Raw genomic sequence first — 25,665 nt, forward strand, 5'->3', positions numbered from 1 at the left:
TCAAGACAGGCTGAGGGGGTGGGGTCATTGCACGACAGAGTGTGGCTGTTGCAATCGCATTCGAGGGTTCGACTTGAAGAAGGAAGACAAGAAGCTATTTCAACCAGACTTCGATATCAATAAGTGGCAGACGAGCCCTTACACTTTGAGCATATCCATGGCTTACATGTGGGGACTGGAATAAGCCGTGAATGAGTCTAAGAAGACACACAATGGGGCAATCCGTGGACCAAGTCATCGCGAGATCAGGATAATGTACCAAAGGCGACATCGGGAAGGAATCTGTCTATTTGCTCTAGCCTTCCTGAGAACGTACAGACTATTGCTTAAGACCCGCAGAAAATATTGGGAGTGTATGTCCTATCCCGTACATTTCAGGGCACGGGATCTAAATTATGAGAATCTTTAAGACGAGTAAACTTTGAACGTAAGACAGCACCGTTATATGCTTTTGCTATGATGAAGAGATCCCTGTCCCAAAACCCAGGTCTATGTAACCCATTAAGCATGCCCCTACCCCCACAGACTCCAAACACCGGGTATTTCCCAGTCCCAGAAAGAAAAAAAAAGATAAACCGCCCATGCAAATGCAAGAATCGTGAAATAAAAGAGCATAACACCGAGTATCATGTCATCGTCACGTCCTCCGTAAGCGCTGGAGTCGTCTCAGTAGATGGCTCGGGAGGATCGTCAGTCATTTCGTTGTCACCGTCGTCATCGCCGTTGATAGCGGCACCATTCTGAATGGTAATTTCGGTACCAACTTGAATTGGAGACGCATCGGAGCCATTTCGGTCCTGGTTCTCCGGAGTTTCCTCCCATACGCGCACGGTCTTGTCCAGGCCACAGCTCACGATCATGCGCTTTCCATTCAGCTTACCCGTATGGACGCTTGAAACAACGTCTGTGTGGCCCTCAATTCGTTGAAGGATATTCTTGCTGACAATATCCCAACAGAGGATTGCGCCGTCCTCGCTACCACTCACGGCAAAAGCCAAGGGTGGATTATACTTGACTTCAGGTGAGCCATAGTAACCAAAACAGCCCGACAAACTATACTTTTTGTTGACATGGCCCTGAAAGGTTTTGATAACACGACTTTCGACGTAGTTCCACATGCGAACACAACCATCTAGGGTCCACGCTAGAATGTATTTTCCGTTCGGAGAGAACTTGACACAAGTCGCAGGCGGGTTGTCTTCGTGCACGAGTGTTTTCAAGCATTGACCGCTGTGGGTATCCCAGACACGGACAAGTCCATCCAAAGCACACGAGACAATAAGGGTGCCGTCGTGTACGACATCGATGCCAGCAACAGGATCGGAGTGGGCGGGAAGGGAGCGTATAACACGCGCTCGTCGTACATCCCAAACGAAAACGGCCTCATCATAGGAGCCGCTGACGAGGATATTACCCTTGGGTGCGAACGCTATTTGGTAGACGTAGTTGTGGTGGCCTTCGAAGATTTTTGTGTGCGCTCGACCCTGTGACAGAAGTACTGTTAGTCGTGAAGAAAGGCAGATAATCAAGGGGTTTTTCCTCACCGTATTGACATTCCAGAACCGAATGGTCTTGTCATCAGAACCAGAGGCAATCCACTGTCCGTCAGGGCTCCAAGCAAGTGTGGAAATGCCAGCAAGGTGGCCCTCAAAGGTATAAATCAATCGGCCAGTCAACGTGTCCCAGACCTTGACAGCAGCATCGGCACCTTGAAAAGGTCATCGTTAGTCCTGCATTTCGTAGAGTCAAAGAGCCAGGTACATACCTCCACTTGCAATCATCGAGCAATCTGGCGAGAACTGCACAGCAGCCACGCCGCGCAGGTGGCCCCGGAGCACAAATTTCTCTTTGTAATTGAGCTGCACCGGCTTGAGAGGTGCCTCGACTGAGGGCACAGGCGTGGACGACCGATCAGACATATCCTCTCGTGCAGGTGCGAGGGCCTCGTCACCATTGCTCATCCTGTCCTCATCAGACCCGCCATGAGACTGGTCATTGCTGCTCGAATCGGCGTGACGGTTAATAGGCGAAGGACTGCGGCGGTTGCGCGAGCCGCGCCAGTACTCATCAGCATCGACAGCGAGCTCATCCGAGCTCTCCGACTCTCTGTATTGCCTCTCATGGTGTTTCGGCCGTTTCGGTGTGAAACTCTTCTGCTTCGTCCAGCTACCTCGCCGGAGCTTTGTTTCGTCGACTCCAGGGCCCGCGGCCAATTCGTCTGATGACGACTTCACGGGGGTCTCATCGCGTGACTCTCGCCGACGTGTTCGGGGACGCGCACTATCCATGAGAAGATCGAGGCAGAGACGCAACGAGTAATCGCAAGACAAACGCGCCGCTTGGAGTTCGATCGCAGCTGCGCGAAAAGAAAACCAAAGCGCGTGTCCGAAGGCGGTGAACGTGACTGCCACTCAGTTACATCACCGATCGACAATCGACAGCTTCCCTCAACCGCTGCTTGCCGATTGAATTGCAGCTTTGCAGTGCGTGGCTCAAATGGCCTCTTCTCTCTCTCCAAGTGAGCCTCCGACTCACATTCGAATTTTGACCCTTAATTGCTGGGGTCTGAAATTCATCTCCAAGTATCGCCATGAACGTCTCTCCGAGATTGGGCGGCAGCTGGCTCTGGCCAACCCGCCGCCAGAAATAGTGGGCCTCCAGGAGTGTTGGACACAGCAGGACTACGAGAGCATTCGCGACCAAACGCGGCATATACTACCATACGGCAAATTCTATTTCGGAGGAATTTTCGGCGCAGGACTGGCCATTCTGTCGAAATGGCCCATCGAGGAGAGCAGCATGTACGGTTACCCGTTGAATGGACGACCAACGGCTTTCTTCCGGGGTGACTGGTTCGTGGGAAAAGGAGTTGCCTGTGCTAGAGTCCGATTCGGACCTGGGGTGGCTGATGTCGCCGAGGTCTTTTGTACACACCTGCATGCACCGTATGAGCGTGAGCCGAACGACTCCTATCTATGCCACCGCACCGCTCAAGCTTGGGAGATCTCCAAGCTTATGCGCGGCGCTGCTGAGCGTGGACATCTAGTTATTGGTTTGGGAGACTTCAATATGCTACCCTCTTCTTTCGCCCACAAGTTGATCTCGGCCCAGAGCCCTGTCCGTGACGTCTGGCGCGAACTGCACCCCGACTCGTCCGTCGGCGCAGCCATTGATGCCGTCGAAAAGGCACGAAACCGACCAATCCCATCCGCCGAATTCAATTTGATCGAGAATGGCGCTACTTGCGATGGTGCTTTTAATACATGGCGCTGGTCAAAAGCTATGCAGAAGCAGCTCGACAAAGGTGACGATTTGCCTGTAGACAAGGACGCCCCGGACATTCGCGCCAAACGTCTCGATTATATCTTCGTTGGCGATGGCGGCTATGCTCCGGAATTCCCTCCTCCAAGATGGTCCGTCGAGTCTGCACAGGTCAGCATGACCCAGCGCCATCCCACACTCCGCTGTTCCTTGAGCGACCACTTTGCTGTCGAGGCTGTTATTACTCGATCTCCGACGGGAGTAGCTCCCTTGGCCTCAACCCAGACCGAATCAGTCCCTTCGCCCACCTCACCACCCCTTGAGAAGACAACTTCTACCTCGTTGGCACCAAATGCCGCTCTGTCTCCGCAGACATACGACCTCATCATTGAGATGATACATACCTATTTGCGCCGCGAGCGATCACAGCGACGCTGGCGTCTCGCTCATTTTATTGTCTCTGTATTTGTCTCTATCGGATGCATGGTCGGCGTATGGTGGGTCGGCAGCCGCACTTATATCGGGTTCATCTTGAATCTGGTCAGTACCCTGAACTTCGGGGCTGGTATTCTGGATGGATTAATCGGTGGACTGTTTGTTTCGAGTGAGCTTCGTGCACTGAAGGAGTTTGAATGGGAGGTACGGAATGCGAGAAGTCTGGTTCTTGCTGCGGAGAAGGGCCGTCCTGGAAGCTCCTAGCCTCTGTCTATGTTTTATACTGGTGTTCCTCGCGCCTTCAATATTGTACTGTACATCACTTAAAAGGCCCAGTTCTGCACAGACGGGTCACATTAATACATAATATATTGATCAAAAATCAAGAGATCATTCAAAATTACATTCTCGGGCTATTTTTGGAGCCCATAGGGACGATCGGGCAGTCCTGACAAGGTTGGCTGGGATGCTCATGCCCGAAATCCCCTCGTCTCGGAATACAGCAGGACCTCCTTCGTCAGATAGGGTATCCTTGGGATGCAGACGTGATCAATCTACGTGCTGCATTGGTAGGCATCACGACTCCATCCGTATGGAACAATATCTCCTCAGCGGTATGTCCGGTTGTGTTCAGCGATAAAGAGCGAGAGGTTACTATGTATAGCGGAATCACAGGAATGGAACGAGTCTGAACGGCTCCTGTCCCGTGTTAGGGTACATCTTGATATCGATCTGGAAGCGGGACTGAGCCAGATAATTTTGAGAGGGCAGCAGAGGGTAATCGACAGTTTCGCATGGAGATGGTTCGGCAAGCAGACTTGGATCAGCGGGAGATCTGTTGGCGTAATTGGTCGTATAAGGAAGGGTAAAGACGATGACAGCATGTCTCCACTTGTGGACATCTAGCTTGCTATACTAAAAGAAGTGCGAAATCTTTTCATCTTAACTCGTACTAGACGCCAGCATGCCTCTGAGCATGGATTAGTCGCCGCCAGAAGTGGCCCTTACGAGGGAGTGCATACTGTTAAAGGGGTTTGACTCATAGTTCCTTGATCAAATATTAGTACACTCACGGTCATTTCAAGCAACTGAAGACAATACTGTATTGGTCGATGGAGATGGTCGCACAAGACATTGAACGATTACTTCTTATTCAATTTACACAAAATCAGAAATATCTCATCTGCACAAAAAGAGTGTATTGTGCTTTTTCATATCGATAGCAAAAAAGAGCCAGCTAGACCGTATTCATATCCCCGGTCATCAGGGAGTTCATCATCATCAAAAGGGTCGAGGTAAACCGAATTTACTCGGCACACTCGCGCTGGCGCTCATCAAAGACGGCCAACGCCTCCTCAGCAGCCTTAACACCACTCATAACCATAGCGCCGAAAGTAGGGCCCATGCGGTTGAAACCGTCAATCTCAGACAGCTCCATACCACCAATGATAAGACCCTTGGTGACCTCACGGGTGTTCTTGACGATGGCGTCCTCAGCAGCGTTCATGTCGAGACCACGCATGCCACCGAGCTTCTCGATGGTGTTCATGGAGACGAGACGCTTGGCGCAGAAAGCGCCGAAGGGGCCGTCGTGGCCGGTGGTACTGATGATGATGGGGGCGTTAATGGTGTTGGGGTCCATGCAGGAGTGGTCGTCGTGGTGCAGGGTGACCAGAGTCCAGTTGACGACGACGCCGGCAATGCGGACGGAGTCGCCGTCAGGACGGGTGATCAGGTCCTCGACGCAGGTGGCGTTGAAGAGCTTGACGTTGGGGAAGGACAGCACGCGCGACAGCAGGGTCGAGGTGAACAGGGCGGCGTGTTTGACAACCACAAAGTTGGGGTTGTTGGGCTCCTCCTCGAAGGGCACGCCCAGCTCGTTCAGGAAGGCGTCTGCGGGGCGACGCAGGACCATGGCGGAGAAGAGCTGGCCACCGAGCCAGGCACCACCACCTGTGGAGATGGGTTAGTTTTCTTTGGCTGTCTGGATGGTAGTGTCCAAGGACTAACCAGGAGACACGGAGGCCTCGAGAATGGCAATCTTCAGGTCCGGACGGGCCTTGGCCAGCACGTAGGCAGTGCTGAGACCACAGGAACCAGCACCGACGATGACAACATCGCTCTCGGCATAGTTGTCCAGATCCTGGTAGTAGCGCCGGGTCATGGCACGAGAGACCTGGCTCTCGCGGATAGGGGCGAACTTGAACTCATTCCACTTGCCGCCGAACTGCTCCAGGAGCTTGCTCTGGCCCTGACCGGTCAAGGTGGTGGAGACCGTCTCGGGGACGATCACCTTACCCTTGATGCCGGTGGGGGCAACAGTAGGCTCGTAGATGGCAGCGGGAGGAGACATAGTGGGTTAGGGATCAAGTCGGGAAAGTGACTTGAGAGCTTTTCGTTAGTTTTCCATTGCTCTTGGGAGGAATTAGGGGGGAGGCATGATCCTTTCGCTGGTATTATCCAGATATCAAGTTATGACCGTATAATCTCAGAACGAACCCACGTCGATGGCAGTCTCGGCTTCAGCTAGTCAAGTAGTTGGCTACCCAGGCTGGAGAGATAATGCCACCAACGTAGAGAACGAACACCGGTCCACGCCCAGAGGTTACCTGAGATACCTTGATCCCTGAAAGATAATGTGCCCAGCCAAAGCGTATCCATGGCTTCCCAATCGGATGGGAGGGGCTGTATGTACTTGACCGATTGGGATCTGGACAATGTTAGCTCTGTATGCTGCAGTTCGAGGGTCCATAGTTACAGTAGTAGCTAAAAGCCTTGATTGAATAGAGTTGTAACTTGTAAAAGCTGATGAAAAAAAGAAAGAAAGAGAAGCAGCCCAAGGTGAGGGGCAGGACAACCTTATATGCGACCGACCCCACCTCTCACGCACATTACCATTTGCGTGTCATCACACTCCCGACTCTCTCCGACCGGTGAACTGAGAGGGGGGCTATTGTTGATCTTGATCGCATAATGACGTTCATGATTCGCTTGTCTCCATGTTTTGGCTTTTAGATATGTTTCGCGTTCTCCTTCCCATGGTTGTTTGATGTGTTACCCGTGGGAAACTACCATACTAGCTCTACGCTTAGACCATAAAAGGCATTAGGTTAGCTTATTGCTGCATAAGAAGAAGTCAATTGAGTTCTTCTAGAGGCCCCCAAGTTCAACGAAAGAGTGATGATGCTGATTCACCTCTTCGCTAAAGACCGAGAATAAGCGTCGGAATACTGTGCTCCATCGAGTCCACCCCGACTTCGGCCACCCACCTCACGTAGCGTTCTCTTATACACGCGGCAAATAACCTGTAAGAATTGATCGGGAGTGAGACAACACGGGAGCACAGTCTCAGCGAGCTGTACAGTGTACTCCTCGACCTTCGTTCTGCCCTATCTATACAGGTGCTTCTCGGATACTCCGGAAATGCGGCGGTCAATGGGTGTGTCGTACTGTGACTTCTTAGCTCTATTTAACCGAGATTCTACCATTAAACATAATTGCATCTGCGCAGAAGAAAGATTCAAAATATGTCCTTGGGAATTCAATGAGGTACATCGCAGGAATCGCTTAAATTACACTCGCACAGCACCAACTAACTCCCCATCCGAAGCCGGGAAAATGCGACCCAATTCCGCCGTGATTTGAACAATCTCATTCGACAATTGGCGACTCACAATGACTATCGCGCGTCAGTAACCTGGACCAGTCATGCAGGCCTGGGGAATGCCTTTGTCAAGGACTTACTATAGGCGTAGAGTAACACATAGTCTTCATCATTCGTCGTGTGAGATGCCTTCTTATCCAGACGATATCGAGAAATCTGTGCCAAAAGTTCGTCTCGAGACCGCTCTACATTCGGAGCGGCATCGTTGAAGGTATGTCCAAGATCCACGGCTGACGCTATATCTGTAGTAAAAATGGAGGTTGTTAGCAATGAGAAATCGACGTTTGCACTATACAAAGGGGGTGTGATTCCCAAACCTACTTGCGAGAAGATTACCGATGCACTCGGACATCCTCTGTCTGGCAGTAGTCGTATGTCTCAAAAGTGAAATATGTCCTTCAGAGGGCGTAGCGAGATTAGAAAGGACTAGGTCCATGGAATGAAAGTTGTCCACAATGCCTCTCGTCCAGCGAATGACATTACTGTAAGCAGCATCCGGGAATCGATCTCTCAGTTCAAACTCGGAGCGTGCCGAGTTCTGCATAGGTTCAAGTTGAGAGAGAAGACGCTCGATCTCGGCTTTGTCGCGGGGGTTCAGATACAGAACAGGGCCACTTGCGTCTCCCTTGGATATCGTGTTCAGTGGATCGGATTCCCAAACCAGAGCCAGTCGAAGCCACAGTGATTGCAGGGTTTCGTCCAGTTTTGCTCGTGCGCGAATGGGCCAGATTCCTCGAGTGATAATGATGCCCCAAATATTGCCTGTTATGACAGAGATGACCCGGCGGAGAACAATCGAGGTGATATCGAGGTGTTCGCCTTTGTCGTTCGGGTCATCGATATCCACTCGCGAGTGAGCGAAAGCATAGAGAACAGAGAGGTTGTAGGTGAGTAGAATGAATCGCCCCATGGGCCCTTGTCCTTTGACAAGAATGATGTAGAATAGCCCGATGGCCATGGCAAAGCCTGTCAATGCGAGCTTCACAGCATCACCTCCTGCGAGGTACCAAGCACAGATCGAACAAAGACCCCCAAGACAAGTTCCGAGGAAACGAGCAAATCCTGTAGTGTTTGATGCACCGATGGTCATAGAGCACACCAACATGTATGAGACAAGACCCCATTCCCCCTCCAGGAGAGATAGAATGGTCTTGTCACGGATATGAAAGAAGGCAAGGCATAAAGCGCTGCTCCGATGCCTACTTTAAGAGCGAACTTGATCTCATCTTTTCGCAAGAAATCGAACAGTCTCACAGCATCGCTATTGGACCTTTGGTGCCGTGTCCATCCTCGATGTATAACCTCGGGATGGTCGCTAGTATTCGCCATTCGCAATGAGCTTCGCGCATTGGCTGCAGCATGGTCATTTCTTAAGGCTGACACTAGCAACAAGCAGATCAGCGACACGATCGTCGTACACTGGCGAGATAAAACCACTTACCTTCGGCTGGATCTATCACTCGTTCTTGACGAGCCGGCCACCATGAAGGACGCAGCCACTCCCAGGACCTTCCGTCTGGTCTTTCATCAACCTCAGCCTGCAGCTCCTCTAAGTTCAAAATCAACTCTCTTAGCTGCTCACTCAGCTCAAGCAAAGAGACGGAGAAATACTCGCAATTGGCGAAGATTTCCTCAAGGCTGGCCTTGTCCACCTGAGCGGGAGATATCGTCTCCCAATCACGACGCAGCGAAGAAAAGGCAGCATGTCTGGCTTCTCGGTATTGATTCACAGCTTCGTTGATGCGTGTGGTCACACCATCGTTGATTGAAAGTCGATAGTCGGGTGCAGGTCCAAAGGAAATTTCAGCAAATAACTCTCTCAGTGTATGAGCAAGTGAAAGCTATCAAGTATGGGTTAGCAAGAGTTACGGTATCACTCATGGATTCTGCTTATACATACGATAGACACTTCAAGTCCAGATGTTAGTTTCTCGAAAATGTCAGCAGGAGAGTAAACTGAAGAGGACTGTTGTCCCACTTCGGATATCAGGCCGGGAGATTGATCATCAAAGTGTTGTCTACCTGCCGATGAGATAGGGTGAGACTCGCCAACTAGCCCTGAGGGGGTGGGAATGGCAAGATTGGAGAATTCCGTTATCCTGGCCGAGGACTGTGGCGTTCTTGTTGTATATTTAGTCGGTGCAAGTAATTTCGACTGCAAAGCAACTGCACTGCGTAGACCTCCTAGGCCATGCGTGATATCTTGCATGAAACACACAAGGCGTTTCTCAAGCGCGTGCTCTCGCTTCGTTCCAGACACGTAGTGCTCGAGTTTGGTCTCACCAAGCATCGTCTTCAACCGGCCAAAAACTTTGTCATGATGTGCGGACAGCTTCGCAAACTCGGCCGTTTGGAGTTCACGGTCTGTACCGCGGAGGAAACTCTCGGTAATAATCATTAGCATCCCCGTGACTGTGCCCGTTAAAGTAGAGAGATCTCCACGGAATTTCTTCCGCGCAGAAACAGGCAGTATCAACAAGGACACAGCCGTCGAAACACCAATACCCAAAAGAAGCATCCTGAGGATCTGAGATATTTTTGTGATGGAGAGGTCACCTGTCTGGACAGCGCCTTCTTTCGTGATGACCAGAATGGAGGCTAGAGAAGCCAAGGAACACGCAACATTGACAAGCGGGTCTTGCAATCTCTGTTTAATCCATCCAATAAATCCAAATCCACCCATAACGAAGACAATCAACACCACAGCATGACCCAACTCAATCAAGTCATGCTTTCTTTCAATAGTGATGGTCACCCACATACTCGATAAGGAGAGGAACGTCGCAAAAGAAAAGCGACGAAGGCGCATATCAGTGCCTTGTACATACTACCCTGCGATCTGGCTGGGTGGAAGTAGATCGTGATAGTCGCGACCAAATGTTTTCCATATTGGTTACCCAACAAACTCCCGATAAATGGGATGAAAACTGCCAAAGATGCAAGTAAATAAGCAAGGCTGCATTTGAAGATGCCAACTGCCTGCTCCGAGGCGATCAAGACTTGCGCCTTGCGCCATATTCGTGAAATTTGCTGGACAAGTCTTGTTGTGAGTCGTTCTTCCGCGACATCTTCGTGGCTTATGAGGAATGGTTCAAGTTCCTCCCGTTGATCGTGAGCGTCGGGGCGCATATCGAGGTCTTGCGGGTGAGACGGACTCGATATCGGCGTGGTCTGTCGCGACTACCAACAACAACGAGAAACGATCAGTCAGACTCGGTGCCAGTTGTGGGACTTGCTTACCCCAAAGGGAGAGAGACCCCTGGACGCCATAACAGGATGAAAATCACCACCATCCAACTTCGGTGAGGTCTTTATCGAAACAGGCTGCGATGTTCCCGGTCAAGAGATCCGCTTTGATCTCCACCTCCGCGGCATTTCTGCCCCTCTTATTGCCACCGCCTTTCGTTAGCGGCGTGACTGCGCTGCACTAGTCCGGAAACGGGTTAGCTGCGATATCTTACCATGCTTAGTCGAGCGCCCTGTCTATTGGGCTTCGGGAGAATAAAATCGGAGTTGTATGTTATCGTAAGCGATGCAAAGGTCAATTATGCAATTGGTCATGGCCCTTGGGGTTTTTCGAAAGTGCGATCGGCAGCTTATGTGCATACTATTGCTCAACGACACTATCGTAGTCAAAATCTGCGGCCAGATTCATGTGACCCTTGACTGATATACTACTGTAGATCTCCAGGTGAGCCAACACTTATATTAATGCAATAATATGTGCCGATTTGTATCCATTTTCCCCTTGTTTACCATTTCCAAAAAAACATCAAATCATAAAGGTCCTGACATCATTACGAGTCATCACAGAGTGGACCTGCACATGTGTGGAGCCCAGCTCATAGCCACAAGGATGGGGTTGGGAAGCAAGTCAACTATGTACAGTAGAACAGCGAACCTTCTCCATCATTTTTGTAATCATCTTAGAGCACATATCTAAAGCTGGCGCCATAATTGTCCTCTCCCACAACCGCGTCACCTTTACCTGGGTCGGCTGCGATCTGCTCTCCATATTTCTTATCGAGCTGGCGGTTTTCCCAGACCAACAAGTACCGAAGAGCCAAGGAAAGCAGGGTGGTGAAAAACATAAATGCCGCACAGATTGACATACCCTTGATAAATCGTGGGGCTTCGTTGTCGGGAAAAATATTGGTTCCCAGGAAGGGACCGCACTGTCCGATGAAGTTTAGCAGGATGATGCCTCCACCACGGCGGGTATCGGAGCCTTGGTTATCTGGTGCGCAGATCAGGATTAGCAAATCGAATTTGTGATTGGGCAATTATCTATTGCAGGGGCAGCGGCGAGGCAAAAAAAAAAAAATAGGGATTCAACTCACTCAGAACCCATGGCAGGATATTGGCGATCGAAGGGAAGACTCCACAGGCGGCTAGAAACACGCCAAAGTATCGTGGGCCCACGGACGTGCAGGTGGCACACAGAACATAACCCACACCGCCAATCGCCGATAGTACTGCGACCATCAACCCACGCTGCTGGAGCCGATCCGCTAGCCAGGTGGTCCCAATAGTGCAGAGGAAGGAGGCAAAGAATGGGGGTGCAGTGAGGCCTTGCGCATTGATAGCTGTGAAGCCCATCTCCTTGAGGATAGTCGGCAAGAAGACGGGAAGAGAGGAGAAGCTAACATTGCAGCTGAAATACATCAACTACAGATTTGGAAAGATAAAAATAAGCCTATCATTCCAAGGTTCCTGTTAGATGCATTACTTACCGCTGTGAACCAAGCCTTTGCGTCCAAGAGCATCTCAAGCAACTCCTTCCATTGAACCTTGCCATCCCGCTCTGGGTCACCAGCCTGCTGTAGAGACCGCGCTCGGGCAACTTCCTTCTCTTCCTCGGTCAAGAACCTCGCCGTAGAAGGTCTGTCCGGAACAAAAAACCAGGCCAAAAGTGCGGAAGCGCAGACAGGGACACCCTCGACGAGGAAGAGGAGTCGCCAATTTGCCAATGCTGCATGGCCGGAGGTGATACCGAAGGCCAAAGCGCCCGCAAAGGTATTAGCCAGCGGAGCAGCCGACAGGAAGAGACCGCAGCGGAGACCTAGCTCGTTGCGGCGGTAGAAGAAGGACAGCAAATAGGGGACACCAGGTCCAAATCCAGCTTCAAAAGCACCCATCAGGAACCGCAGGGCCATCATGGTCTGCCAGTTCTTCGCGGCCGCTTGGCATGCTGCCACCAAGCCCCTGCCATGCGATGTCAGTCGGATCTGTAGAAATTTCCGTTTCCACTTCTGGAAGGATCATCATCCATGTGGGGGATAAGCATACCAGGCGAATACAACAAACGCGGCCCATTGGTGTGGCTTGACAATCTTCCACATCATCGCCTGGAACTCAAACAACGTATACGAAATGTAGAAAATCGTGAGTAGCCACGGGTACCGATTGCCCGTCAGCTCGAGGTCTTCTGACATGCCGGCAATCTTGGCATTACTATATTCATCAATCAGTATTTCCGCTCAACCTCTTTTGCAGTGGTAGATTAGACAAACCCAATGTTACTTCGGTCGAGAAAAGCAAGAAGGTCTAGTCGCACAAACCTCGTTAGCATGCAACCTTCTTGTTTTTTTGTCACACTGAGTCATGACAAAGCAATTATGATCATACAGAAAAATGCCATCAACGTGGGCACACGATAATCCAGCTTCCTCAGCACACGCCGCTCCAATTCCGGGTCAAGAGTTACCGCGACCGCAGCGGGAGGCTGGGTCTCCTGGCTCTCCTGATGAGCCGACATGGTCTTTTCGACATCTTGATCAGATGTTGCTTGTTGAATATCGTCATCTGACGTGTCCTTCTTGCCAAAGAAACCCATGGTGGCAGATATAAAGGCCAGAGGAATGGGAGAAGACAGAGAACGAAGGCAAGCCTTGAACTTGAACCGAGTCTTCGGGGGAAAAGCCAGGACTTATAGTCTGTGGGGAAACGAGACCATCTGTGGGGGGCCTGGGGGTTACGGTCGCAATGGGGATACTCGACTGGTCACCTACAGGATGTACTTGTGTGATACTGTATGGTGTCTCTTTAGCGCAACGATTGGCGCCACCAGCGCCCACCGGCCGATATGAGGAGAGGCATCGACCGGGGAAAATCCAATCAAGTGGATTTGTGCGGAGAACAGGATAACGGGACTAGGAGTCTACAAAAGCTTGAGTGGAGTTGCCCCCAAAGTTTACCCGCATTCATCCCCGGCGCCGGCTCTCGTGGGCAGCGGTGCACGCGGCCTACCCCAACTAAGTCGGTGATCGGCATCCCCGGCTACGACAAGCGGAACATCGCCGAGGAGGGGGAAGAATAGTAATCAGCCAGTTGGATACGAAAGTATAGTAGCCTTCATCTCACGTCACTCCGCAAAAAGTGGCCCTAAGTGAGAACGAGTGATCGGAAGATGGGATCGGGATTTGGAGATCGAGGCTCAGGCACCGGATTAAAGGCCTGGTCATTAAATCAACACCGTTGATCCATATTAGACCGAGATTGACAGAGGGAGGATGGGAACAACACTCGATGGAAATGGAGGATTTACAGTAGTACAACTTGCGAGGTACATTAAGTCGACGATCGTTTGCGCAATTGTTCTTAGCGGAACCCTGCACTGCCCTTTCTTTCACGGGCCTGCCAATGAGTATCCCGTTCATTGCTCCTGGCGTTGGCTCATTTCCCCTCCTAAGGTGTATATTATTATTCTCGAAGGTTAAACTTCTCTATGCGCTAATGTTTCCACTTCTTGCGGATGTTATGCCATCTTCAGTAGTTATATGGACATACGCTGCCCGACTAAACTTTATAAAGGGACCCATCCGCATTGAGGCCCGGCAAGGCTTGGCACTCGGCACTCAGAACTTGGGCCGAATAAATAATGGTGAAATGTAGAATCGATCTCTCCTAAATAATGGTATGAGAAGATCTGTATGAATCGCCGATGGTACTTCTTCCATCTGACCTACATTTCAATCGCATGTATGGCGCCAGGGATTGTACATCATATTTCAATGGCAAAAAATTCATATTTGGCAGTTAATAGCACAATCGGACGACTTGAATACTTGGATATATAGACTCAATCAGTGCTCGTCTGACCTTTTCGCCGAGTCTTGACCTGCACGCATCCATTTCTATGATCTCGACTCCTTGAAGGCATCATCTCCAGCTTGGTATCAGACTCGTCCGGACGACACGGATTGAGCCAGCCGACCTGCCCGACATCGGCCACCGTATACGTATACAGTTTTCGAATCAACCAACTAGTTAACCTAGTTAACTTTCTTGTTCCTTTGTCATCAACAGAAGTGAATCGGCAATGTGGAGTGGAAGCTTTCATGGCCTTGGCGCCTTGTCATGACCCAGCTGGTCCCCGTACGTGATATTGGTGCCTCAGGTGTTATGCGTAGTTGGTGCGTTTCGTCTCCCGCACCGCATCAAAAATCCTCCGCGTCGCGTTGCCAGGAGCTCCATCAGTCCTCATCGAATCCGCGCGAGCTACATTACTGCCATCCGTGACATCTCTAACAACCCCCCACAAACTTTCGAGCTTATCTCGCGATTCAATTGATTAAGTTGGGTACCCGAAAACGGGCGTCGCCAAGATGGATGACCCAGCATCCCGTATCCCGGCAACTTTGGTAGGTAACCCCAACCCGATCAAACACGCTTGACACGGTTCCTGGGTCAGATGAAATGACTTGAATCTAAGAGCTGACCTTTTCGCCTCACTTACAGATTCCGCACATGCATCTTGTCTCGCGGAATCGCTATCCCAACATGCATATGATGCCGACCGAGACGGCCGTGGAATACCTGCTGAGCGCGCCCCGGGTCTGCCAGACACAACCTATGCATTGGACTTTCTTGGATGGTCCGCAGGATGGCACAGTGATGATGACATGGCAACCGCTTGCGCACCTGGGCAACAACTTCGCGAGCGACGGTTACGTCTGGGCTGATGCGGAGCAGGCTTTCACCTTTGAAGCCCGAGGATATGTATGATATCCCAGCGCGCGCCAACATAGCGGATAAGATACGGAAAACTAATTCATGATTCAATAGACCGTTGAGATGTTCCTCCACCGCAGCGGCTATCACCCTCCCAACGAGAACGTGGCCAGCCACTGCCGCAAGCGCTATCGCATTGTTTCCTCTAAAATCCCGAATGCCCCCAGCCCGATCCGTCATTGTGGATTGTTCACTATTCTCGTGCACCTCAGCAAGATCACATCCCCGCGACTCGCATCCCTGTTACGCCGCAAGTACAGAACATGATGGGCCAGCGACGCTTCTTGCAGAGCCAGGGTCAACTCGCTCGCAAGGAATTTCTCCTTCACGACCGCAACAATTGGCCTACAATCAGCTTCCCACCCCAGATGCCTCCTCAGGGCTTCGCTCAACCGCAGGCCGCCGCCTATGCGAATGCGCAGCCAGGGAGACCTGGGTTTTACCCAGCCCAAGGTCACCCAGGCGCAGTGCCTCCTGCACCGACCCAGGGTAAGGCACAGCGCGCACACCGTGCTCAGTCAACAGCGATGGCAGCGGCAGCTGCTGACTTTGCCCTCGAGGATGAGGATGTCTCCAGCGGTGACGTGATGGACCTCTTGACCCCTCGTGAGGTTAGCAAGATGCGGTATGTGCAGCATCATGAATGGATGGAGGAGATCTTTGCATCTCATTATGCCATTTCACAACTTACACCGGTCTCTCTCGGTCTCGGCCGCAAGGGAGAGTTGGAGTCATTGACAGCGGGATTCTTTGATGCACCAGCAGGCGGTGAAGGCCAAGAGAACCAGGCCCCTGATGCTACTAAGCTTGAACCTGCCAAGGCAGAGGAGTTTGCCGATCGCGTCGCGAAGAAGGTTGCTGACATGACGGCTGAGATCGAGAAGCTCAAGAAGCAACACGCCCGACGGATGGAGCGCTTCAACCGCAGCTCGCTGTTCAAGGATGCCGAGTCGCGTCTTCGTGACGCCGCCGCCGATCCTGCAGCGACCGGAACTGAAGTCTGGCGACTGGAGGGCCGGATCACCGTTCCTAACGAGGAAGGTGAAACCCCACAGTTGGACTACTTGGAAGAGAAGGCCAAGTATAAGGTGGACGATGTGGTTCGTGACGTTGAAACTGCCTGGAAGAAACAGATCGTTCCCGAGCCCAAGGTTTCATGTGTCGAGAAGGGCGGTCTTCTTGAAAAGATTGAACCTGAGCAGAAGGAAGATCCCGAGTCATTTACCAATGATATGGTGATTGACCAGGCTGATTCTCATCTTCTGAACCAGTTCGGTGGCTCCGCTGTGGGCGGTAACGAAGGAGTCCCTGCACAACCCGGTGCCGAGATCTCCGGGGATGTAGACATGGACATGGGCAACCAGCTTGGAGGGGCCGGTACCGCCGGTGAAACGGGCGACTGGGTGATGGTCAATGATGAGAACAAAGATGGCAATGCGGCAGCTGGTGCTGGCGAAAGCAATCTTGAAAGCGCCAACTTTGACGATTTCACCAATATTGACAGTGCCGGCGATGCTCTAGCGGCATACACCGAGCAAAACGATGGGCTGGACTTGCCCGACCTGGACAACTCTGCGTTCGGCGATGCCTTCCATGCTTCGGACAACGAGCACTCGCACAATCCTGATGCGGACGAGATGTCTTAGACTTGAAACGAAAGCTTAAGATATAATGTACGGAGGCGCTTGCTACGGTTCTATTTTGCGTTTCCTTTTCTGTTCTTCTTTTGCTTAGCACGTTGCGGGCTATGGTCTGCTTCTGGGTGTTTGTCGGTGTGTTGGGTAGGGTGGTCTTGGATTTGAACTGATGAACGGTTGCTTTTGCATCCGGATTTCTCCTTGGTGGTGTACAATAAACAGACAGAGAAGACAGAGAAATCTATGATCTAGCTGATGATCTTCAACCTCGGGGATATCTACAATTAGCATGAGGGTTGTGCACTGGGTTTCTTCATAGATAATACTTTTCGGCAACGTATAATTTCTTTCCTGTCGAAGTTTCAGCCCAGTAGTAGTGAAATATTCTTCTTTTATTCAAACTAACCATTGCAATGGTCATGTGGAGATGTATACCTGGACTATCAGCTAAGATGGATTGATTTCCTCTTTGGGAAAGAGCCTGAGGCGCATACATATCAATTCCGAGCTAAAGTAGAAGTCTCTCCAACTCTCTCAACTGAGCAATTACGCAAGAAAGAAACTACTCTGGCCTTTCGGTCCCCTCAAGTCTCCAGATTACCTTCCTCGTCTGATAAACGTCCAGTATGGCAAACTGTGGGGAACCGACAATCCGGGCAGAGATCCAATGAACCACACATGAACATCAAGCTTCGACCAAGCTCCATGACTCCTCAAGAACACTTATTCGGCCAGTCAAATCCCTTGAATCATCGTAGTTCACGCACTCGACTGCAATCGGAATGGTACATGAATTCAGCATCCGCCCCTCCCCGTCATGACGTCACCCAGCCACCGGGACTGCACTTCCCGCAGCAGAGCAACGACGAGATTTAGGGTTGGGCGCATCGTCATCTAAAGGAAGGCACCATCCCGCAGCTTGGCTGGGCCCCAGAGTGTAATATAACTCGTGTCGCTCAGCTTGTTGGACTTCTGGTCGATACCTCTTGCACAGGCTGCATATTCCACACACACCGCAGAACATATCAGACCATTCTATACCAACATTATAATCTACAAGCTACGATGTGCGAAGCGGACAGACTTGCCCACCCTCCCGATTATCAGCGCGCTGACGTACATCACTAGGAACCGCAACATGTCGATCCGCTCTCGCAGAGAGCCCACCGGCGGCCGCCACCGCTTCACCATATCCACGTTCCGAGGCATGCAGCAGCCCGAGCTAAGCCGCAAGCTAAGCCGACTCATCAAGAGCGAGAACTCGGCCATCGGCGCACACGAGAATGCCGGTCGGGAGCGCACTGCCATCGCCGCCGCCCTCTCGGATTGGGGCGAGTCGACCGAGGATGATGCCGTCTCCGACATCTCCGACAAGCTGGGCGTGATGCTGTCCGAGATTGGGGAGCAGGAAGATATCTTTGCGCAGAACCTGGAGGACTACCGCGGTGTTCTGAAGCATATTCGCAACATGGAGGCTTCCGTGCAGCCGTCGCGTGACCAGCGCCAGAAGGTGACCGATGAGATTGCGAAGCTCAAGTACAAGGACCCCACGAGCACACGTCTGACAACACTGGAGCATGAGCTTGTGCGTGCTGAAGCTCAGAATTTGGTTGCCGAGGCGCAGCTGTCCAACACGGTATTTTGAAATTACTCGAGTTTGACCGGGCCAATCTCGCTAACGTGGATCGATTGGCAGACCCGCACAAAGCTCAAGGAGGCCTTTGATATCCACACTGCCGCGGTCATTGAGCGCGCGGAGAAGCAGATCATTCTTGCTCGCCATGCCCGTCGCCTGCTGAACTTCATTGACGATAGCCCTGTGGTCCCCGGCGATACGCGCCATGCATACGACCACGAGTATGACGCCCGCCAGGTTCTTGAGGACGCCGATGCGGATCTCCGTGCCTGGGAGCCAACCTTGGAATCCATCTCGAGCGCTGCTGTGGAAGTTCCCACTCACGTTAATGTGAACGAACCTGAGCAGGAGGTGGAGAGCGTGGGCACTGGCCCTAGCGGCGTCGCAGTTGGCAATGCGGTCCCATCGTCTTCGAAGCAGCTGGAAGAGCCCGTTGCTTAGACAGTCGTCAGGCTGAAGGAGGACGAGGGGTTTTGGTATTCTGGGTATATTGATTGTTTCATTTCCTGTATGAACTCCTTAATTTTTGAAGGAATGGGCGATGAGTTGTTCATTTTTGTCTCGCTGGTATCCAAGCAAAGTTATGACTAGGAAAATTGACCAAGACACATGCGGTTTAAAATTTGGAAACGATATACGTTGCAGAGCAGTTTGCTAAGTTCATCAACTTAATCTTCCGTGTTTCTTCCTCATCCCCCCCGTACCTCGATCACGTGATCACTCACACCAGGCTTCAGAGGTGACGCGGAAACTCCCAAGCTCCAGCGGAGCTACATCCATCATCAAACCCGTGCTTCCTCTTGTCCTTTCACCACCTCCTTCTAACCCCGATCATCTTACTTTTAACTCCCTTTTTCTTCCTCTAATAAGCACATCATGGACAAGCTGGTCGCGCAATACTCGCGCCCATCCCATCAGAATGAGTCCTACTCCGAGCAAGAGCAACAGGACCTCACGGAGAGCCTCCCTCCGCTCTCCCTGAAGTTCGCTCTTCCCCCCGTCGCCAATGTGAGTTACTCCAATACCAACGAAGCTATCCATCAACTTGGAGCTGGCTGTCACGGGACTGGGTTGCTTGCCCAGGTCTCTCCCCGACCTTGAAGCTCGTTATCATAGCTATGCGGCGAACGGAGCTACCAGCAGCACGCGTCTATCCACAATCAAAGAAACAAGTCTTGCTAACCATTTGATTTGATCCTTCTAGCCCTCTGCTTTCCTCCGTGCCATGACCGATGACCACTCCAACCCCAGCTGCCCGATCAAGCTCGCTCACGGAACAACAACCCTGGCCTTCCGGTTCCAAGGCGGCATCGTACGCTCCCCTCGAGAGATCTGCCAGTCTTTCACCGCCATGTGCTAACGAAATTCTCTGTGGAAACAGATTGTGTGTACCGATTCCCGAGCAACGGCCGGAAACTGGATTGCTAGTCAGACAGTGAAGAAGGTTATCCCCGTATCGCGATTGAGCCGTGGCGAGGATAAGCCCACGAATGACCCTACCCCGGGTCTTCTGGGAACAATGGCTGGTGGTGCTGCTGTGAGTTTTGTCTATTGGGGGGAGAGAAGACCAAGGGTTTGATGGAGTGTTTTTGTACTGACCAGACGGATCGGTAGGATTGCCAATATTGGTTGCGGTATTTGAGTCAGCAGTGCACTCTGCATGGTGAGTTAGAGACCAAAGTTGTGGTGTTTATGACGCGGAGGGTGGAATGATTTGCTGATGAGATAATTCCTCAGAGATCCGACACAAGCGCCGAATTACGGTTGCAGCAGCCTCCAAGATCCTCGCCAACCTGACCTACTCATACAAGGGCTACGGCCTTAGCATGGGAACTATGCTTGCAGGAGTGCGTACCCCCACCTCATCATTCATCTTCAATTTCGAAGCATGATCCAAACTAACATTGATGCTTTGCAGGTAACTCCCCAAGAAGGTCCCGCCCTGTACTACATCGACTCAGACGGCACCCGCCTCCCCGGAAACCTGTTCTGTGTCGGCTCCGGTCAGACATTCGCCTACGGTGTGTTGGACGCCAACTACCGGTACGACCTGACCGAGCAGGAAGCGCTGGCCCTCGGCCGACGTGCCATTCTGGCTGCCATGCACCGTGACGCATACTCTGGTGGTTTCATTAATCTCTACCACGTCAAGGAGGAGGGCTGGGTGCACCACGGCTTCGATGATATGAACCCTATTTTCTGGAAGACGAAGCTGGAGAGTGGCGAGTTCTCGAATGTTACGTCGGAGTTGTAGAGGGAATGGTTGAATTGTATTAGGTATTGATCTTGATGCTAGGGATTAACATGGGCTTCTTCATAAAGAGTTTTGTTTTGCTTGATGTTCGTAGATCAGATCTGGCATGTCCTAGAAAACCTTATGTCTATGACACAGGTTAGCGATAAAGAGCGAAGTCGAGGCCGTCGAGCTAGAATATCCGCTCTTGTCAATATGATACGAAGCATGAAGAAACAGGTCGTTCATACAATCTGACGGACATCAAGTTCTATGTGCCTTAATCAGGAGATTCTACCTGTATCCGCTTCTGTTCACCATCGCGACATCTAGAATCCAGTGAAGTGTCATATGATCACCCCCATCCTAGTCCAAGACCTTCATTGACATATACAGTAATTACAACAGAGGATCATTGGATTGCTCAAGAGTAAAAGCAAAATTTAAGGCCTTTCGAGAAAACGGTTACGGCTAACATATTAGGTGCTGGTAAGCTCCGAGTCTGAAGGCTCGCATACAGGCAGTCTAGTGGCCCAAAAAAACACTCAACTGGAGGGCAATAATTTCTGACCATTAGATAGTTTTCTATTAATTAGACATGTTAATTATCTGGTGGGTCGGAAGTACGCTGAGTCCGCCAGGCTGAAGGTTGTGTGCTAAGAGAGTGTCACGAAGCATCTTCTTTAAACGCCACAAGGAATCGCTTGAAACACCAGGACAGAGAGCAGGAGACCGGCTATGTATTTTGTTTGCAGAAAGGAAGGATGGATTAAGTGAAGAGTGTGAAGGGAACTTGAACGGACTTCTTCGCAAAATCCTGGATTGTCAAGTACTCATTTCTTGCCGTACAGTGACCCTAATAACCCCATCCTCGAAGCTCGCTTATTAGAATCCACCAGCTTATTAGAATCCATCACAATCTCCGAGGCCTCGAGCTCTACAGCAGGCTTTTGGAAGATGCGAGGTTTTTCAGGTTCCTTGTATTCGCGTTCTGGAAGTTCCGACTGGGTAGGGCGAGGATTAACATGGACGTCGATAACGGATGTCGAAAAGTTCGACTTTGGAGAATTGTAGATCTCTCCCTGGAATGATAGATGAGGAGTTAGTATAGACTCGATATCAGATGAGTGAAAACTGGACGGTACATACCGTAGGGACTATTGGTATCTTTTTCACGTAACCCATGGCTTTTGATGAATCAGACCAGGAGAGAACAATGGTCTCTTCATCTAGCAGTGGCACGAATGCCAATGCAAAAGAATCGGACTTTATTGGAAACGCTTTGGACGTTGCAACTCTTCGGATATCCATAGGAACCGAGCTCAGGTCAGATATTCGGTACACGTAGCCTTGGTCGTTGACCACCGCCAGCTCTCGTCCGGACGGCGCAAAAGCCGATGCCTGGATGCGATCACCCAATTTGCTTTGCCGGTTAGAAGACGAGCTTTGCGATCGGATCTCGGTCTTATGGCCTCCGTTGGGATGGATGAGCACCGGAACGCCGGATTGTGTCCATGTTGTGATACAGACAAGGTCTTCTCTACCGTCTTTCCCTGGCTGGAAATGTACGGATGACACCCCATTGTCTTCTGACTCATGAAGGGGAACGCGATATCGGCATGGTACAAGCTCTTCAAAATCCGAGAATGGGAACCGCGATAAGTACACTTGAATGGTTCCGCTCTTTGTGCTCCTGGTACTAACGACAAGGACAAGCCCGTCATTCGAAAATGATACCGTGTCGACGGGAGGACAGTCTTTGCAATCCTGGTGGTGACGAACATGAAGTCGATATGGTCGGGCAGACTGCGAATCGAAACAGCTATACAGGCCGACGGTTGCGTTCTCGAATCCCACCGCAACGGTCCCTCCTGTTGGGGATATTGCCATACACCTGCACCACGGCGTAGGCCTCATTCGATACTCAGCGACAGTGGATGTCATCTGAGTAAGGTTTTTAATCCGCAGCTACCCGCATGAACTATCAGTAAAACAAAACATCTCATGTTTGGAAAAGGTAATCCCGCTTACCGTCAACCTTTGATCTCGATCGCCAATCACGTACGCCATGTACTTCGCCGTGACAGCTGCTAGGACGCAGAACCCTTCTGTAGAGACTAAATGTTTGAAGCTGGCAGGATCTGTGCTGATATCCCAGAGCTGAATGGTTGAATGCGTCCAAAAGAGCGTGTGGGTGGAGTTCTGCGAAAGAGAAACGTTGATGTTCTGAGAGGATTTTCCCTTTGTGGAATCCTTCGCCCGACTAACTAAAGGTCTCAAATCAATCTCCTCTGGCTTTTGTGCCTCGAGGGTAGCTGATGATAGGGAACTCGTATCCGTAGGGTCTTTCGTATCCTTTCTAGACCTGTTGAATCGTGATTTCCATTTTGAAGATTTCTCTGAACGATCAGGGGGCGAGAGTGTTCGAGTGCCACTACTCGATGACAAGCTTTGGCTTGTGAAAGTGACGGTTTTGCCAAATTGTTCAATTGATGTTGTCCTAGAGAATTGCTCTCCCACATCGTCTGCGGAAAAGGGATGCTCTCCAGTAATGGGCCTTGGTGTCCTCGGGGGAGGGGTGTCGCTCATGCTTCGGCTACCAGGGGGCGGAACATTCTCAAAATAATCAGCACGAGTACCATTGAACCGTCTCTGTGGGAGGCTGAACAGTGCTGGAGGCGATAAACTTCCTTGTGTCCCTTCTGAGCCCCGTCGTAGCTGGTCGGCTTTGGGTGGTGATAACAAAAACTGGGTGGGGAGATGCCGTTCCACATTGATTGCCTCCACGTTAGGAATGATTGACTTGAGACTCTCCCAAGTGTATCGTGCAAGTGGTAGCTCACGTAGCATAGTGGCTTTAGAGCCACAGAGTTTGCACGACGAGTCTGGCGGAAGGATGATCTCCTGCGCTTTTCCAGTATCATCCTGGAGAAATGTTATCAATTCTGCTACGCAAATGCCGAGGGGTATGGGATCTACATACTGTAAGAGATCTGATATGTTCTACATCCTTGACCTGAGAATATCCGATCAAATGACACTGTTGACAGTTCACCGTGTACAGCCGTGGACTGGTTGACTTCAACTGGTCAGTGGGGTCGTCCAAAAGCTCAATATACCTGGTGATCTGGTACACATTATGCATCACGGCTCGATCGCTGATACGATGAATCATCTGGCGGTAACTGAGTTTTTCATGCAGCGTGTCCCATGCATCTATTATATTTCCATCATGGTCACTGCTGTTGGACCCATGCTGCATGAGGCTGGGGGTATCGGGTAGAATGATGCGAAAGGACTCGCTGATAACCGGTACCAGTTTCCCCGAGGGAATGAAGGAGGGGGATCCAATGTGGTTGATTGCATATAGAACTGCATCGCGAGTTTTCTTTGAGGCAGCTTCTAGCTCCGAGTCGCCCGACTTCTGGCTATTGACCACGAACTGGACATTTGCCCCAACAACAAACTGTGACACGTCATAAAGAGCTAACAGCTGCGATATCCATGTTTGAGACGACCCGCTTTGAGGTATAATAGTCGAAATGGAGGACGAGGAAAGGCAGTCGGGCAACGGAGACTACAGCGGCTCGGGCGGCGAGTTAAATTTATGCTTTTATTCCATGACAAAGTATGCGACCTGACTGGAAAGAGGGTACTTACCAAATCCTCTGGCAAACATGGAAGCTCCTGTTTTAGTCTAGGTGGTAAGGTCAATGTTTCGGGTGCAGAGCAGAGTGTGTCTGCGATTGCTCTACAGACGGAGAGCAGAGACGAGTTGGTATCGGGATAACTGTCGCAAATTCGCTCCATGGACCGTTGGATGCGCACAAACCGGTCTCGACGGTCTCTTGCTTTTGTATTTGCTGGAGGTTTGGGATGAAGCAAGAGAATTCGGACTGTCGATAGTAACAAGCGGGCCAGATACTCGTCTCGAAAAGCGGTATCCCACAGGACCTCGCGAGCCTCTAGTACGATCTGGAGTATAAATTCCACAGCACGCACCGTCACCTCCCAACTCACAAGAAATCCAAGAGACCATCCAACTGGTGATCGTCCTGGGGCTGGTAGTGTGAGCCGCTGGATGAAGAAGATCACGTCGAGCTGAGCGAGTAATGCGAGAATCAAGTCTGCATACTTGTCTTTGTCAGAGTCTGCGTAGATCTTCTCCAGTTCAAAGCGCCCAAGTAACTCGATAATGATATCGTCAACATCGCTCCGAAGAGCTAACAGGCTCCAGACGCCTGTTAAACTCGTGAACAGTGGCGATGGTGGAGCCGTTGCCATTTCCTACGTGTTGGTGGGATGCGAGGTTGTTTGTCGCTTTCCCGCACGTCCTTTTCAGGTCGAGAACAGATCGGACTTCAAGCACGGGTGCTTAGGCGCAAAGATTTTGGGACCGTCCAATCTGGACTCTTCACGCTTCGCTTTTCCTTCCTGAGGCTGCATACAGGTCTAAGATACGAAGTCGAGGGATGATTGGTGGGAAAGAGTAAGCACGTACAAATTAGAGCATTGAAGGACCGGAGCAATGCAGATGAGGACTAGTGCAGGACTGGACGAGGGTCGATCGACTCGTAAAATATCCCGCGTTTGCTATTGACAGTTACTTTTAACTTTTTAGCGCCGGATATCATTGGTAGGCGGAATTACTACCTCGTATTGCTTCAAGGGCTGAGGGGACTGGGGTCCATGTGATAAATGCATCGCTTCTGCAATGTTGGCTTTCTGTCCCGCCCCATTGACTCCCTTCTTTTTCTCTGGAGGGCTATATCCTGTCCATTGTCTT

General features: G+C 51.0%; 11 protein-coding genes across 11 annotated transcripts; 4 read left to right on the forward strand and 7 right to left on the reverse strand.

The window, feature by feature from the left end:
* Positions 1–626: 626 nt before the first annotated feature.
* On the reverse strand, positions 627–2,288 carry N7458_011426 (WD40 repeat domain-containing protein; the record flags this gene model as incomplete). The annotated part of the gene is made up of 3 exons (XM_056914808.1): positions 627–1,484; positions 1,545–1,708; positions 1,766–2,288. The coding sequence occupies 3 exons, from the start codon at positions 2,286–2,288 to the stop codon at positions 627–629; spliced, it is 1,545 nt and encodes a 514-aa protein (XP_056759562.1).
* Positions 2,289–2,496: 208 nt separating this feature from the next.
* Positions 2,497–3,960, forward strand: N7458_011427 (inositol phosphosphingolipid phospholipase; the record flags this gene model as incomplete). Its single annotated transcript, XM_056914809.1, has 1 exon — positions 2,497–3,960. The coding sequence occupies one exon, from the start codon at positions 2,497–2,499 to the stop codon at positions 3,958–3,960; it is 1,464 nt and encodes a 487-aa protein (XP_056759563.1).
* Positions 3,961–4,365: 405 nt separating this feature from the next.
* Positions 4,366–4,775, reverse strand: N7458_011428 (uncharacterized protein; the record flags this gene model as incomplete). The annotated part of the gene is made up of 2 exons (XM_056914810.1): positions 4,366–4,611; positions 4,770–4,775. 2 exons carry the CDS (start codon positions 4,773–4,775, stop codon positions 4,366–4,368), a joined length of 252 nt encoding a protein of 83 aa, XP_056759564.1.
* A 227-nt stretch (positions 4,776–5,002) lies between these two features.
* Positions 5,003–6,049, reverse strand: thiA (thiamine thiazole synthase; the record flags this gene model as incomplete). The annotated part of the gene is made up of 2 exons (XM_056914811.1): positions 5,003–5,649; positions 5,707–6,049. 2 exons carry the CDS (start codon positions 6,047–6,049, stop codon positions 5,003–5,005), a joined length of 990 nt encoding a protein of 329 aa, XP_056759565.1.
* A 173-nt stretch (positions 6,050–6,222) lies between these two features.
* N7458_011430 (uncharacterized protein) lies at positions 6,223–6,594 on the reverse strand (the record flags this gene model as incomplete). Its single annotated transcript, XM_056914812.1, has 2 exons — positions 6,223–6,406; positions 6,587–6,594. 2 exons carry the CDS (start codon positions 6,592–6,594, stop codon positions 6,223–6,225), a joined length of 192 nt encoding a protein of 63 aa, XP_056759566.1.
* Positions 6,595–7,268: 674 nt separating this feature from the next.
* N7458_011431 (FUSC family protein) lies at positions 7,269–10,630 on the reverse strand (the record flags this gene model as incomplete). The annotated part of the gene is given in 8 exon segments (XM_056914813.1): positions 7,269–7,375; positions 7,441–7,602; positions 7,682–8,559; positions 8,577–8,742; positions 8,802–9,201; positions 9,261–10,177; positions 10,189–10,540; positions 10,601–10,630. 8 exon segments carry the CDS (start codon positions 10,628–10,630, stop codon positions 7,269–7,271), a joined length of 3,012 nt encoding a protein of 1,003 aa, XP_056759567.1.
* A 656-nt stretch (positions 10,631–11,286) lies between these two features.
* Positions 11,287–13,196, reverse strand: N7458_011432 (putative MFS transporter; the record flags this gene model as incomplete). Its single annotated transcript, XM_056914814.1, has 6 exons — positions 11,287–11,597; positions 11,701–12,028; positions 12,094–12,565; positions 12,650–12,814; positions 12,874–12,907; positions 12,989–13,196. 6 exons carry the CDS (start codon positions 13,194–13,196, stop codon positions 11,287–11,289), a joined length of 1,518 nt encoding a protein of 505 aa, XP_056759568.1.
* A 1,771-nt stretch (positions 13,197–14,967) lies between these two features.
* N7458_011433 (uncharacterized protein) lies at positions 14,968–17,019 on the forward strand (the record flags this gene model as incomplete). Its single annotated transcript, XM_056914815.1, has 4 exons — positions 14,968–15,003; positions 15,101–15,361; positions 15,428–15,478; positions 15,541–17,019. 4 exons carry the CDS (start codon positions 14,968–14,970, stop codon positions 17,017–17,019), a joined length of 1,827 nt encoding a protein of 608 aa, XP_056759569.1.
* A 1,129-nt stretch (positions 17,020–18,148) lies between these two features.
* N7458_011434 (Eisosome component PIL1/LSP1 family protein) lies at positions 18,149–19,087 on the forward strand (the record flags this gene model as incomplete). The annotated part of the gene is made up of 2 exons (XM_056914816.1): positions 18,149–18,646; positions 18,707–19,087. 2 exons carry the CDS (start codon positions 18,149–18,151, stop codon positions 19,085–19,087), a joined length of 879 nt encoding a protein of 292 aa, XP_056759570.1.
* A 435-nt stretch (positions 19,088–19,522) lies between these two features.
* Positions 19,523–20,900, forward strand: pre2 (proteasome core particle subunit beta 5; the record flags this gene model as incomplete). The annotated part of the gene is made up of 6 exons (XM_056914817.1): positions 19,523–19,654; positions 19,851–19,958; positions 20,028–20,183; positions 20,261–20,309; positions 20,384–20,493; positions 20,565–20,900. The coding sequence occupies 6 exons, from the start codon at positions 19,523–19,525 to the stop codon at positions 20,898–20,900; spliced, it is 891 nt and encodes a 296-aa protein (XP_056759571.1).
* Positions 20,901–21,712: 812 nt separating this feature from the next.
* N7458_011436 (uncharacterized protein) lies at positions 21,713–25,163 on the reverse strand (the record flags this gene model as incomplete). The annotated part of the gene is made up of 5 exons (XM_056914818.1): positions 21,713–21,961; positions 22,029–22,847; positions 22,911–23,804; positions 23,863–24,372; positions 24,540–25,163. The coding sequence occupies 5 exons, from the start codon at positions 25,161–25,163 to the stop codon at positions 21,713–21,715; spliced, it is 3,096 nt and encodes a 1,031-aa protein (XP_056759572.1).
* Positions 25,164–25,665: the final 502 nt, after the last annotated feature.

This window comes from Penicillium daleae, assembly GCF_028827525.1.
Source record: "Penicillium daleae strain IBT 16125 chromosome Unknown utg000009l_segment0_segment0, whole genome shotgun sequence".
Lineage (NCBI taxonomy): Eukaryota > Fungi > Ascomycota > Eurotiomycetes > Eurotiales > Aspergillaceae > Penicillium > Penicillium daleae.